Source organism: Sorex araneus, chromosome X, assembly GCF_027595985.1.
Source record: "Sorex araneus isolate mSorAra2 chromosome X, mSorAra2.pri, whole genome shotgun sequence".
In the NCBI taxonomy this organism is placed as follows: domain Eukaryota; kingdom Metazoa; phylum Chordata; class Mammalia; order Eulipotyphla; family Soricidae; genus Sorex; species Sorex araneus.
The window spans coordinates 158,731,659-158,742,922 of record NC_073313.1 but is presented as its reverse complement, the minus strand read 5'-3'; the positions used below and the strand labels follow the sequence as shown (position 1 = coordinate 158,742,922).

The window sequence follows — 11,264 nt, the reverse complement described above, 5'->3', positions numbered from 1 at the left end:
TGGGGGTGGCCAGGCTGACCGGGAGAGGGGACTGTCCTGCAGCCTCCCCTGTGCAGGGTGGGGGTGGCCAGGCTGACCGGGAGAGGGGACTGTCCTGCAGCCTCCCCTGTGCAGGGTGGGGGTGGCCAGGCTGACCGGGAGAGGGGACTGTCCTGCAGCCTCCCCTGTGCAGGGTGGGGGTGGCCAGGCTGACCGGGAGAGGGGACTGTCCTGCAGCCTCCCCTGTGCAGGGTGGGGGTGGCCAGGCTGACCGGGGGAGGGGACGGCCCTGCAGCCTCCCCTGTGCAGGGCGGGGGTGGCCAGGCTGACCTGAGGGAGGGGACTGTCCTGCAGCCTCCCCTGTGCAGGGCAGGGGTGACCAGGCTGACCGATGGAGGGGACGGTCCTGCAGCCTCCCCTGGGAGGGAGCGGGAGGGGAGGGCTGAGTGTTCATTCCACGTCAACACTCACTTATTTAAAACCCATTTCCTTAAGCACATAATTACATGTTTATTTCCCCAAGGAACTCTCAGGCAGAAAGACCTGCTTAAATCAAGGAGGGCGGCTGAGAGAGCCTGGGTCTCTGGGAAGGGCGGCAGCCTGCACCAGGAGAGGGGGAGGCCCGCTGGGGACAGACGCAGGAACTGGGGTGCTACCTCTGCACCGGGCTCCCACCCGGGGGTCCCAGAGAGGGTCCTAAAACTCGTGTCACTGCCTGCCAACTGGTGCACCATGCAGACACGGCACACACTTGCCTGTACATGGACAGTACACATGCATACATGCATGCTGCACATGTGTACATGCAGACACCACATATGTGGACACATACATCAGCAGTACACACATGTACATTGATGCCACACATGTATATGCAGACACCGCACACAGACAATATACACACATGACACACACTGTGCACACTCACTGCATGTACACACAGCTCACACATACATGCTCACCACACGTGACATTGTATACATTCACTGCACGTACATACAGCTCACACATATGCACATGTGACACACACTACACTGCAGGCATACACGGTTCACATATACACGTACACCATATGTGACACAGACACTGTGCACACACTCACTGCACATGTACACAATACATGCACACACGTGACACACGCCCACAGCAAGTGGACACGCATGGGCAGTCCCCGTTTGGCAGTGGCTCTGGGTGTCTGAGACACACTATGAACCCTGGCGCTGTGGGGTGGCTGGTGAGGGGATCTCGTACCCTCATGCGGCCTGGGTGCTGGCGCATGGGGCCACTCTGGCAGGCCAGGCAGGGCCCAGGCGGGGCCCAGGCGTGGGAGGGAGCACCGTCTCAGAGTGGGCTCGGGGCGCCCCGCTGGGGCCAGGAGCAGGTGGGTCTTCAGTGCCCTGAGCACCTGGCTGGGGCTGGACGAGGGGTCTCCTGGGTCCCACACGCTCAGCACAAACTCCCAGGGGGTGTCCAGCCCGGCTGGCCGCAGGAGACCGCGCTGGGGAGCACAGGGCCGTGGCAGGTGGAGGGTCTCGGCTCTGGGGCGCGGGCTGGCTGTGTGGACCCCGATTTCAAGGCCTTGCTGGGCACAGCTGCAATCCCACAGACCACCTTCCCCAGTGCAGGGTGGGGGTGGCCAGGCTGACCGAGGGAGGGGACGGTCCTGCAGCCTCCCCTGTGCAGGGCGGGGGTGGCCAGGCTGACCGAGGGAGGGGACGGTCCTGCAGCCTCCCCTGTGCAGGGCGGGGGTGGCCAGGCTGACCTGAGGGAGGGGACTGTCCTGCAGCCTCCCCTGTGCAGGGTGGGGGTGGCCAGGCTGACCTGAGGGAGGGGACTGTCCTGCAGCCTCCCCTGTGCAGGGTGGGGGTGGCCAGGCTGACCGAGGGAGTTTCCAGAGGAACACCCGGAACCTGCAAGGCACAGCTCGGCGCGGAACCCAGAATCAACAGGCAGCAGCAGCTCCGGGTCCCCGTCTGGTCCCCACTGCGGTCCCCACTGCTTTCTGCCCCTGGCCAGGCCTCCCGGAGCCGGCCCCTCGCCCACACCAAGGGCACGCAGACCTCTGCGCGCCAGAAACTCTCAGTCCCGGGCCAGTTCGTGAAGGTTTATTGTGGGCAGTGCCCGGCAGTGCCAGATGCCGCCCAGAGCCCTGGGGTGTGCGGGGGCTGGGCCGGGCCGGGCCGGCTGTGGCCCAGCCTACTTGGTGCGCTGGTAGAACTGGAACACGGCCTTCTCCTGCCCGTGGGTCTCGATGGAGCCGGGCCGAAGGCGCCGGACTTCTGCGATGGCGTCCCCCGCGGTCAGGCCCTGGGCCTTCACCAGGTAGCAGGCCAGCATGGTGCCGGTCCGGCCCAGACCCAGTGCACAGTGCACGGCCACGGCCTGCAAGAGGGCAGGGGAAGCTGGACCCCCAGCCCCTCCAAGCGGGGTGACCCCAGCCTGGGGACAACACATCGGGGATGGGCATCCCAGTCCTGTCCACCAGTGACTCACACCCCGCTCTGACCTTCGGGCTTAACTACCATCACTCAGGCTTCTCTGCTTCCAGACCTTAACAGAACCACATTCTGAGGATGTGCCTTTATTTTCATTCTTATTTCAGTCATATTTGGTTGTGGGGCCGCAGCCAGGGGTGCTCGGGGTTTACCCCTGGCTCTGTGCTCAGGGAGCACTCCTGGTGGGGCTCGCGGGACGCTAACAGGAGGCCAGGGAGGGAAGGCTGGCCTGTCTCCTGCGAGGCAGCACCGTCCCCGCCGTATGACGGTCCAGCCCCCAATCTGGGGGACGAGGGCACGAACGCCCTGGGCACTGCCCTGCCGCTGGGCCCCGCCAGCGCTCCTCTCCCGCCGCCCCGCCGCACGCTGGCCGGCCCAGCCCGGGAAGCGGAGTCCACTCCCGCCCGCGCTCCCGTCCGGCCCGGTGTCCACTCCCTCTCCGCCGCTGACCTTGCCGCGGGCGTTGGCCTCGTCCACCAGCTGCACGAAGCGGTCGATCTGCTGGGGGGCCGGCGCCGTGAAGTCGGGCACGCGCAGGTGGTGGAGCGCGAGGCCCGGGCAGCTGTCGGCGTGGGGGGGCCGGTGCTCGGTCAGCGACACCAGGTGCCGCACGCCGCACTCCTGCAGGAAGTGGTAGTGCGCGGGCAGCCGGGGCAGCGCCAGCCCCGCCAGGCGGCCGGGCAGCACCCACGAGAAGTTGGGGGGCTGCGCGCTCATGGCCGGGGCAGAGGGCAGGGGTCAGCAGCACGCCCACCCCGCCCGCCCGCCCCTCGCGACCACGTGAGCCCGGGCCGCCGGCCCACCACCCACTGACGTCACCGACAGCGCGGCGATTGGCCGGGAGGCGCTCGTGGATTGGCTCTGTGGCCTATGGGGGCGGGAGTACTGCCGCGGTGCGGACGGAGATTGGCGGAGCCTCCAGTGGGCGGAGAAGGAAACCTAGAGCGGGCTCAGGAAGGTTTTCCCGACCTCGGCGCTGGCCCGGGCTCTGCTGCCACCCGGCGGCCGATTGGGGGTACTGCGCCTACCGATCGCTGGGCACTGTCCAGTGGGGTCACCCTGCCTGCCCGGTGGGGCCACCCTTAGCACAGAGAGAAGTTTGAGGTGCCCGTCCCCCGCCTCTGGTATCCTTTCCGTTAATGATCGCCCCCCCGGACGGCGGATGCCCGGGGTCCCCCCTCCACGGACGCCCCCCACCTCCCGGGCTCCCTTCTGGTCCCTGCGGACAGTGACCTGGATTCGCGGCTCTGAAGGACGGGGGCACTGGGTCAGGAGGGGGAAACGGTCCCACAGCCCCTTGGGAATCGCAGTGACCTGCCCCACCCCAAGCCTCCGTGAACTCCTTCTCCTGGACACTGACCAGCAAAGCGTGGCCATTCAAACGGTCCAGTCTTGAGCAACTGTAGGTAGATGGGGTGTCATTCAGATGGAAGGAAGGAAAGAGGAGAAATCCCTATAAGGCCAAGAGGTGAAATGGAGGGCTGGAGTCACAGCATAGCGGGGTGGACACTCACCTTGCACACATCGGACCCAGGTGTGACTCCCAGCACTGCAGAATGTCCTCCGAGTTCCACCAGGTGTGACCCTTGGGTACAAACCCAGGAGCAAGCCCTGTGCAAGCTGGTGTGCCCCCTTCAGTGAAATAAAATACACTTGATCTTAGCCAAAAGGCCGAGAAGCGATTTAATGAAATAAAATAAAAGCAAGTTTGCTTTATTTTATTTTGGGGGGACACCTGCTGATGCTCGGGGGTGACTCCTGTGGTGCTTGGGTACCATATGGGATGCGGGGTCGTGAACCCGGGCTGGCCATGTGCAAGACAGACACCCTACCCGCTGTCTTACCTCTCCAGCCTCCAAACGAGTTTGTTTGACACAGTAAAGGTGATCAGCAACTGTGTCTGTGCGTATCCTGAGGCTTTCCCATCTGGGCACAGCTGTGGGGCAAGAAAGCGGGATGGTGAGGGTGTGGGCATTGCGTGTGCGGGGTTCTACACAGTGCTCGGACATTGGGGACCAGCAGATCAGATCCAGGCTGGTCCTGGCACAGGCGGGTGTGTCTGAGCGTCCTCCTGCGGGCGGCCACACGGTGGCACTGGCAGCCACGTTTGGTTCTCGTGTCCTTGCGGCCCCGAGACCCCACGGAGCATCCTAGACCCGTCCGGAAACTTATCTGCACGGGATGCCTGGCAAAAGTTGGGGCAGGCTTGGTGCTAGCACCGCTGTTCAGAGCAGGCGATGGGGTGGGGGTGGCAGGGAGAGGGCGCCGTGACCACCGCGGGGGGCAGGGGCAGGAAGAGTCCAAGAACGTGTGCTTGGCCGGGCCCCCTTTCCTGTTTTGTTCTCAGGAAGGGTGTGGCCCCCAGGCTTCCTTTCTGAGGAGATTTCTGGAAATGTTAGTTCCCACTCTCCACCATCAAGGCCTGTGGCTCATGGCCATGTGGCGGGTGAAAGTGCCCCTGGGAGGGGCCGCCGGTGCCCGGCCCCCCAGCCCTTTCCCCGACTCCGACTCTCCATTGTCCGTCCAGGCAGCCGCTTCTAGAAGGTTCCTCACAGGACTAATCAATGGCTGGAAATGACCACAAGAGCGTGGGGGTGGGGTGGGGGTGGTAACGGCGGTGGAGGATCCATTAGGACAACATGAGTTGGAAATGATCACCCTGGACAAGGACTGAGTGTTGAAAGTAGGCAAAGGGATATACAATAACCTTTTAGCATCTGTCTTGCAAACCATAATGCGCGCGAGAGAGACAGATATAGATGCCATAGAGGCAGGCGGGGGTCGGGGCGGGAGGGAGACTGGGGACCCTGGTTCTGGGAAGTTACACTGGTGGAAGGATGGGTGTTGGAACACTGTGTGACTCATGAGAGCTTTGTAATGCTCTATCTCATGGTGATTCAGTTAATAAACAGAAGGGATGGGGCTGGAGCGATAGCACAGCGGGTAGGGCGTTTGCCTTGCACGCAGCTGACCCAGGTTCCATTCCCAGCATCCCATATGGTCCCCCGAGCACAGCCAGGGGTAATTCCTGAGTGCAGAGCCAGGAGTGACCCCTGAGCATTGCCGGGTGTGACCCAAAAAGAAAAAAAAAATAAACAGAAGGTCCCCTGCAGCCCACATGGGGTCCCCAGTGAGCCCCTTGCTCTCACTTCCTGCCTGCACACTGGTGCGCCCGACCCACCCAGGGCTTACCTGCTCTTTTGGGGGTCCTGCCCTGCTTTTCCCTCTCCAAACCTATCCTCTCTGGGGTAGCATCTGTGGTCTCACACTGACCACAACTGTGCTGAGAGCATCTCAGCGCACTTACTGCCCCACCATGCATATGTCTTTATTGCAACATCACGGAAGTACTCCCTTCCCCAGTGCAAGAGCTTCTGGAAAGTTCCACCTCTATATCCTTGTTTCCTAATGTGAGAACTCTTGGGAGAGTCACAAGAAAATGCCTTCGAATGTCCCATCTCTGTGTGTACCTGCAACCTTGGGGTCTCCACCGCCTCAGACACAGCCTTTGTCTCTCTCTGGGGTCTCAGCCATGGTGCAGTGGCCCGGGAGGTGCTGGATGTTGGGGAAGGTGACACAAAGTGTTCATCCATGAATCAGCACAGGCTGCAGCTCGCCCAGACACCTGAGCGCGTGTACACACGAGCGTCCCGAGCACGTGAGCGCGCGCGGGGGCACTCAGTGAGAGTGTGCATCTGTCATGCCCAAAGTGAGTGTGGGCACTGGAGTGAGTGTGGGTGCGCGTGCAAGTGAGTCCGTGCACGTGTGCAGACGTGCGTGTGCAGGTGCACACGCTCAGGTGTCTCCCACCCGCTCCTCTCCCTTCTGCGCCGGGGAAGGCTGATGAGCTCGTGTCTCTCCCTCTAATTCCCGGCTCTGTTTGATGACACCCTGGAGCGCCTTCGTGGATCTCGGGGCGGGGGGGGGGGGCTTGGCATTCACAAAACAAGATTAATTTAAATTCACTTTCATTTAAAAAAGTAAACAGACATTATATAGTAATTACAGGTATGTGTGTGTGTGTGTGTGTGTGTGTGTGTGTGTGTGTTGAAATCAAACTAATAAATGCCTGTCTTGGAGAGAAATCAGGAGTTGGGGCAGGTGGAGGGGCCCTGGGAGCAGGTCGGTCTATTTGTCCCCGAGTCCTCCCCTCTCCGCCCTGCAGGGACTGACGCAGCTGAGTGTTTCTGAGTCCTGAGGCAGCCTTGGTGCCGAGCGGGGCTGTGGCCCATACTTTCGGATACAGGGGTGGCATCTGGAGGGTGAGCGTGTGCAGGGCCCCAGCGCGGGAGCTGGTGTGAGAGCCCCGTGTGGGTTGAGTCCTGGGGGCTCCGGAGACGCAGCGGCTCTGCCTGTGACTGTAACAGTCTCTGTGAGGAAGGTGAGAAGCCACAGGAGGGTGTGCAGTGTCCTCCGAGGGGCATGAAGAAGGCTGCAGCTGGAATGGGTCTGCTTTTGGGCTCTGTCCCCAAAGGCCAGTTAGTCCTGGCTCCGGCATCCGGGCTGGGCGGGAGGGGGGGAGGCTGAGTGCAAGCCGGCGCCCTGCTCTGGAAGACACTGCACTCAGGGGGCCGGGGAGCTGAGGGAGGCTTCCCGGAATCCACCGCGGAGGGCAGCCCGCAGGGAGGGCATAGCAGGGCAGGACAGGGCAGGGCAGGGCAGGGCTGCAGACTGCAGACGCCTTCTCGTCTTCCTCCACCCTTCTCTCGTCAGCGAAATCAGCAGGGATGGGGCCATCCGGGCCACCTCAGAAGCCCCCGGGGCCAGCTGCATGGACGGGGTCACACCATGGGCGGTATATGGACAGGGACCCCCTGCTTGGGGGGGTTTGTGGGGACCCTCTGCAGGGAGATGAGGCTGCCTGTGGGGGCGGGGGTGTATGCGGGACTGGGGGCGCTGGAGCACTCCCGCCTGGGTCCCAGGCTGTGAGCTCATCGCCAGGATGTGCCGGAACTGGTCAGTGCCAGGACAGCCTCTGGCCTGTGGCCTTCAGGCGCAGGGTTCGGGGGACACTCCACAACAGTAGCAGAGGCACATGGGGGGGGCTCAGAAGTTGTCCCGGGGATAAGCCCAGATCAGACTCCCCGAGGGCAGGTGGGGGAGACAGAGGTGGGCGGGCTGGGGTCAGTATTCTGGGCTGGGCGCCAGTGGGGTAAGAGGCGTGTGTCCCCTGCCCCCTGGACGGAGGCCCTCTCTCTCGGCGTTGTTGGTGTTGGTTCCCTCTGAGTCCACTCTTGGCTGGGTGTAATGGATTTTCTGCCTCCGAAGGGCTTTCTGGAAACCACTGCTGCTGGACGGACGCTCTGAGGGCTGCAGAGACGAGCTGTAGAGTGACCCTCCAGCCCGAGGCTGGGACACGTCCCGAGGGGCCCCTGCTGTCCTGTCTGTGGGGACAGGGACACGGGGCCGCAGTGCCCACTTTTGTCCTGGAAACGGTGCAGCTGCCCAGAGGGGGAAGCGGCTCCTTCCCTGAGCTCGGGTGGGGTCCCACCCATTCAGGCGAGCCGGCTCCCGGGACGGCAGGTGGCAGGAGGCTCCCCCAGGACTCGGGGTGTGGCAGCGTCTCACAGCTGTCACAGGTGAGCTGGGCCTGTCCAGGTGAGGCGCAGCTCCTGGCAGACCAGACAGAGGCCTTGGTGATGCCCCGAGAGCCTCTGCAGCCGAGGGAACTGATCTCCGTCTTCACGAGGAGCTTGTACTTCTGTGAAGGGTTTTTTTCCCCTTTTTGTTTTTATTTTTGTTTCATGTTTTTTTTTTTTGGCTTTTGGGTCAAACTTGGTGATGCACAGGGGTTATTTCTGGCTCTGCACGCAGGAATTCCTCCTGGCGGTGCTCAGAGGACCATATGGGATGCAAGGGATCGAACCCGGGTCAGCACATGCAAGGCAAACACCCTCCTCACTGTGCTATGGTTCCAACCCCGGTGCTTGTACTTCTACACCTGCCCGGTCTGCAGCTCCCAGAGACCGGGGAAACACCCCTGGCTCCGTTGGAGGGGGGAGAGATGCACCACCCCACCCCCTGCCTCAGCAGTCCCTGGTGCACGCCTGGCCAGCTGGGATGCTCGTCCTGGGCCCTGCGGAGCTGGGCGGGTTGGAGAAGGCCTCAGCACGCAGGGTGCTGTGCAGGGGCGCAGAGTGCTGCCAGGGGCCTTCGCTGGAGGCAGAAGCAGCACTCACACTGCGTTGGCTCCGAGCCCACAGCCTCCCGTGGGGTGTTGGGCCATGGGAGCGTGTTCCTCCGTGTACACGGGGACGAATTTACCTGCCAACGTGTGCACCCAGCGGCAGCTCCGGTACGGCCCTGCCGTGACGTGCCCGGCGGCTCAGCCCTGCCCCCTCCTCACACAGGGACCTGCCACCCGCTTCCTGTCTGTCGGGCTCTGCCCTCCCACCTACCTGGCCACGAGGCCTGACCGGTCCCGCTTCAGCACCAGGGACAGTGCTGGCGCCCCGGCCTCACACCCTGAGCCCTTCCATCCACACTTGGGTGCAGACTCAGTGTCCCTGTTTTTCCAGCTCCGTAAACTGTGACACCCAGATGTGGGAGTCAGCTGTTTTTGTTTTTTGTTTTTTTTTTTTTTTGCTTTTTTTGGGTCACACCTGGCGATGCACAGGGGTTGCTCCTGGCTCTGCACTCAGGAATCACCCCTGGCGGTGCTCAGGGGACCCTATGGGATGCTGGTAATCGAACCCGGGTCGGCCGTGTGCAAGGCAAACGCCCTCCCCGCTGGGCTATCGCTCCAGCCCCAGCTGATGCTTATTTTGTTGTTTGGTGTGTGAAGGACAAAGAGCTTTGCGTCTCCTTCCACGTGTGAGCAACGTCCCAGATGCTTTCATAAGAAGGAACAAGATTAATAAATTCCATCTCACTCTGCTAATGGGAAATTCATCCCCATATTTATGAATGAATCTGGGTCACATCTATTTCATTAAGAATGCATTTCCTGCAAAAAACCATACTTTTTATATTTAACATTCCTATAATCACATACAAATAAAAATTAAAATGATAACTCAATCCAGACGAAACTCTTCAGCTTTTAGAGCCTTATGGCCATTGGAAATTAAATAAAATGCAGTTTCATTTATTTGCATATTTTTGTTGTCGAAGACTATGATAGGGAAATTTGTAAAATATACCCAAGCATAGAATTCATATCATGATAAAATTCCGTAGGAGCAGTGGATGGAAATATGAGTTCTAGGAGGAAGAGGAATGATGTCAGATTTGTTTTGTTTTGTTTTTTTAGCTTTTTTGGGCCACACCTGGCAATGCACAGGGGTTACTCCTGGCTCTGCACTCAGGAATTACTCCTGGCGGTGCTCAGGGGACCATATGGGATGCTGGGATTTGAACCCGGGTTGGCCGCGTGCAAGGCAAATGCCCTCCCCGCTGTGCTATTGCTCCAGCCCTCTGATGTCAGATTTAACTGTTACAAACAGCTTGTTTATATATCAAAATGGCAAAGCATGTGAAACCCCAGTTCTGTGGAGGGTAGCCACAAAGATGAGGCAGTTTTGTTTTAATGTCAGTATTTATAGCACTCCACAAGCTGTGTTCTTGCAATGATTTGAACGGGTGGTGAAAAATTTTAATTGCAAAATTAGAAAAATTGATGTCCCTTCTCATATGTTTTAAAATTCTTGTACCAGGTGTTCAAGTAAAAATAAAATTAAAATCCCAGCCACAGGCTCCTCCCAACCCCCCAAACCAGAAAAAGAAACAGCAAACTGGGGGTAGCGCCCTAGATCACAGGTTCCCAGACTGACTTGGCAGAGTGCCCCCTTTCAGGAAAAAAGTATCCCTGTACACCCCACCCCCAAGTGGCAAACCTCCGTGAACACGGTGGCTGGTGGCTCACACTGGGGGTGGCTTGGTTAACACTGATTGCGGCACCTTTGCCAGCTCTAATGTATTCAGTCAACAAAATACCCAATTGCTAGGGCTGGAGCAAGAGCACAGCGGGGAGGGCGTTTGCCTTGCACGTGGCTGACCTGGCTTCAATCCCCAGCATCCCACATGGGCCCCTGAGCACCGCCAGGAGCAATTCCTGAGTGCAGAGCCAGGAGTAAGCCCTGAGCATTGCCGGGTGTGACCCAAAAAGAAAAAAAAAATTTAAGGGCTGAAGTGATATTAAAGCAGGCAGGGTGCTTGCTTTGTCCACAGCCCTGGCATCCCATATGGCCCTCTGCGCATGCTTGCAGAGCCCTGAACATTGCCAGCTAAGGCTCTAAAGCAAAATAAAAGAGAGAGAGAGAGAGAGAGAGAGAGTTAACAAAGGGAGCAGAAGTTCCCGGCCACACCTCAGAGGTGCCCTTTTTATCTTGACATACCCTACAAATCTCTTCTTTACCTTCCACTGCTGTTCCCTGCCTCTGGTGGTGGCAGACGCTCATTTTCTCCTGGGTCCTTTTCTCGGCTTGTTCATTCTTCTGTTCCTGAGTTAGGAACATCTCTTAAAATTTTAGGCACAAGTGGCTGGAGCGATAGCACAGTGGGGAGGGCATTTGCCTTGCAGGCAGCTGACCCAGGTTTGATTTCCAGCACCCCATATGGTTCCCTGAGCACCACCAGGAGTGATTCCTAAGTGCAGAGCCAGGAGTAACCCCTGTGCATCGCCGGGTGTGACCCAAAAAAAGCAAAAAAAAAAAGTTTTATATTTTCTCTTACCTTTTTTAAGGCTCTAGCATCTTTAGCTTTGCAGAAGCGAAATTTTTGATGCTGCTGAAAAAGAAATCTGGTGTATTCTGCTGTACATGCAGACCAGGAAATAGTGTTCTATTTCTA

The 11,264-nt window shown here is 59.4% G+C and overlaps 1 protein-coding gene across 1 annotated transcript; it reads right to left on the bottom strand.

Moving 5' to 3' along the window:
• Positions 1–530: 530 nt before the first annotated feature.
• DUSP23 (dual specificity phosphatase 23) lies at positions 531–3,264 on the bottom strand. Its single transcript, XM_004613775.2, has 2 exons — positions 2,925–3,264; positions 531–2,361 (listed from the first exon to the last, which is right to left on the bottom strand). Exons 1-2 carry the CDS (start codon positions 3,189–3,191, stop codon positions 2,176–2,178), a joined length of 453 nt encoding a protein of 150 aa, XP_004613832.1. The 5' UTR covers positions 3,192–3,264; the 3' UTR covers positions 531–2,175.
• Positions 3,265–11,264: the final 8,000 nt, after the last annotated feature.

Bases quoted from the DNA above. Each gene is read 5' to 3' on its own strand.
- DUSP23 (XM_004613775.2), bottom strand. From the start codon at position 3,191: ATGAGCGCGCAGCCCCCCAACTTCTCGTGGGTGCTGCCCGGCCGCCTG. The intron at 2,362-2,924 runs GTCAGCGGCGGA...GCCCTCTTGCAG, and splicing joins AGGCCAACGCCCGCGGCAAG to GCCGTGGCCGTGCACTGTGC.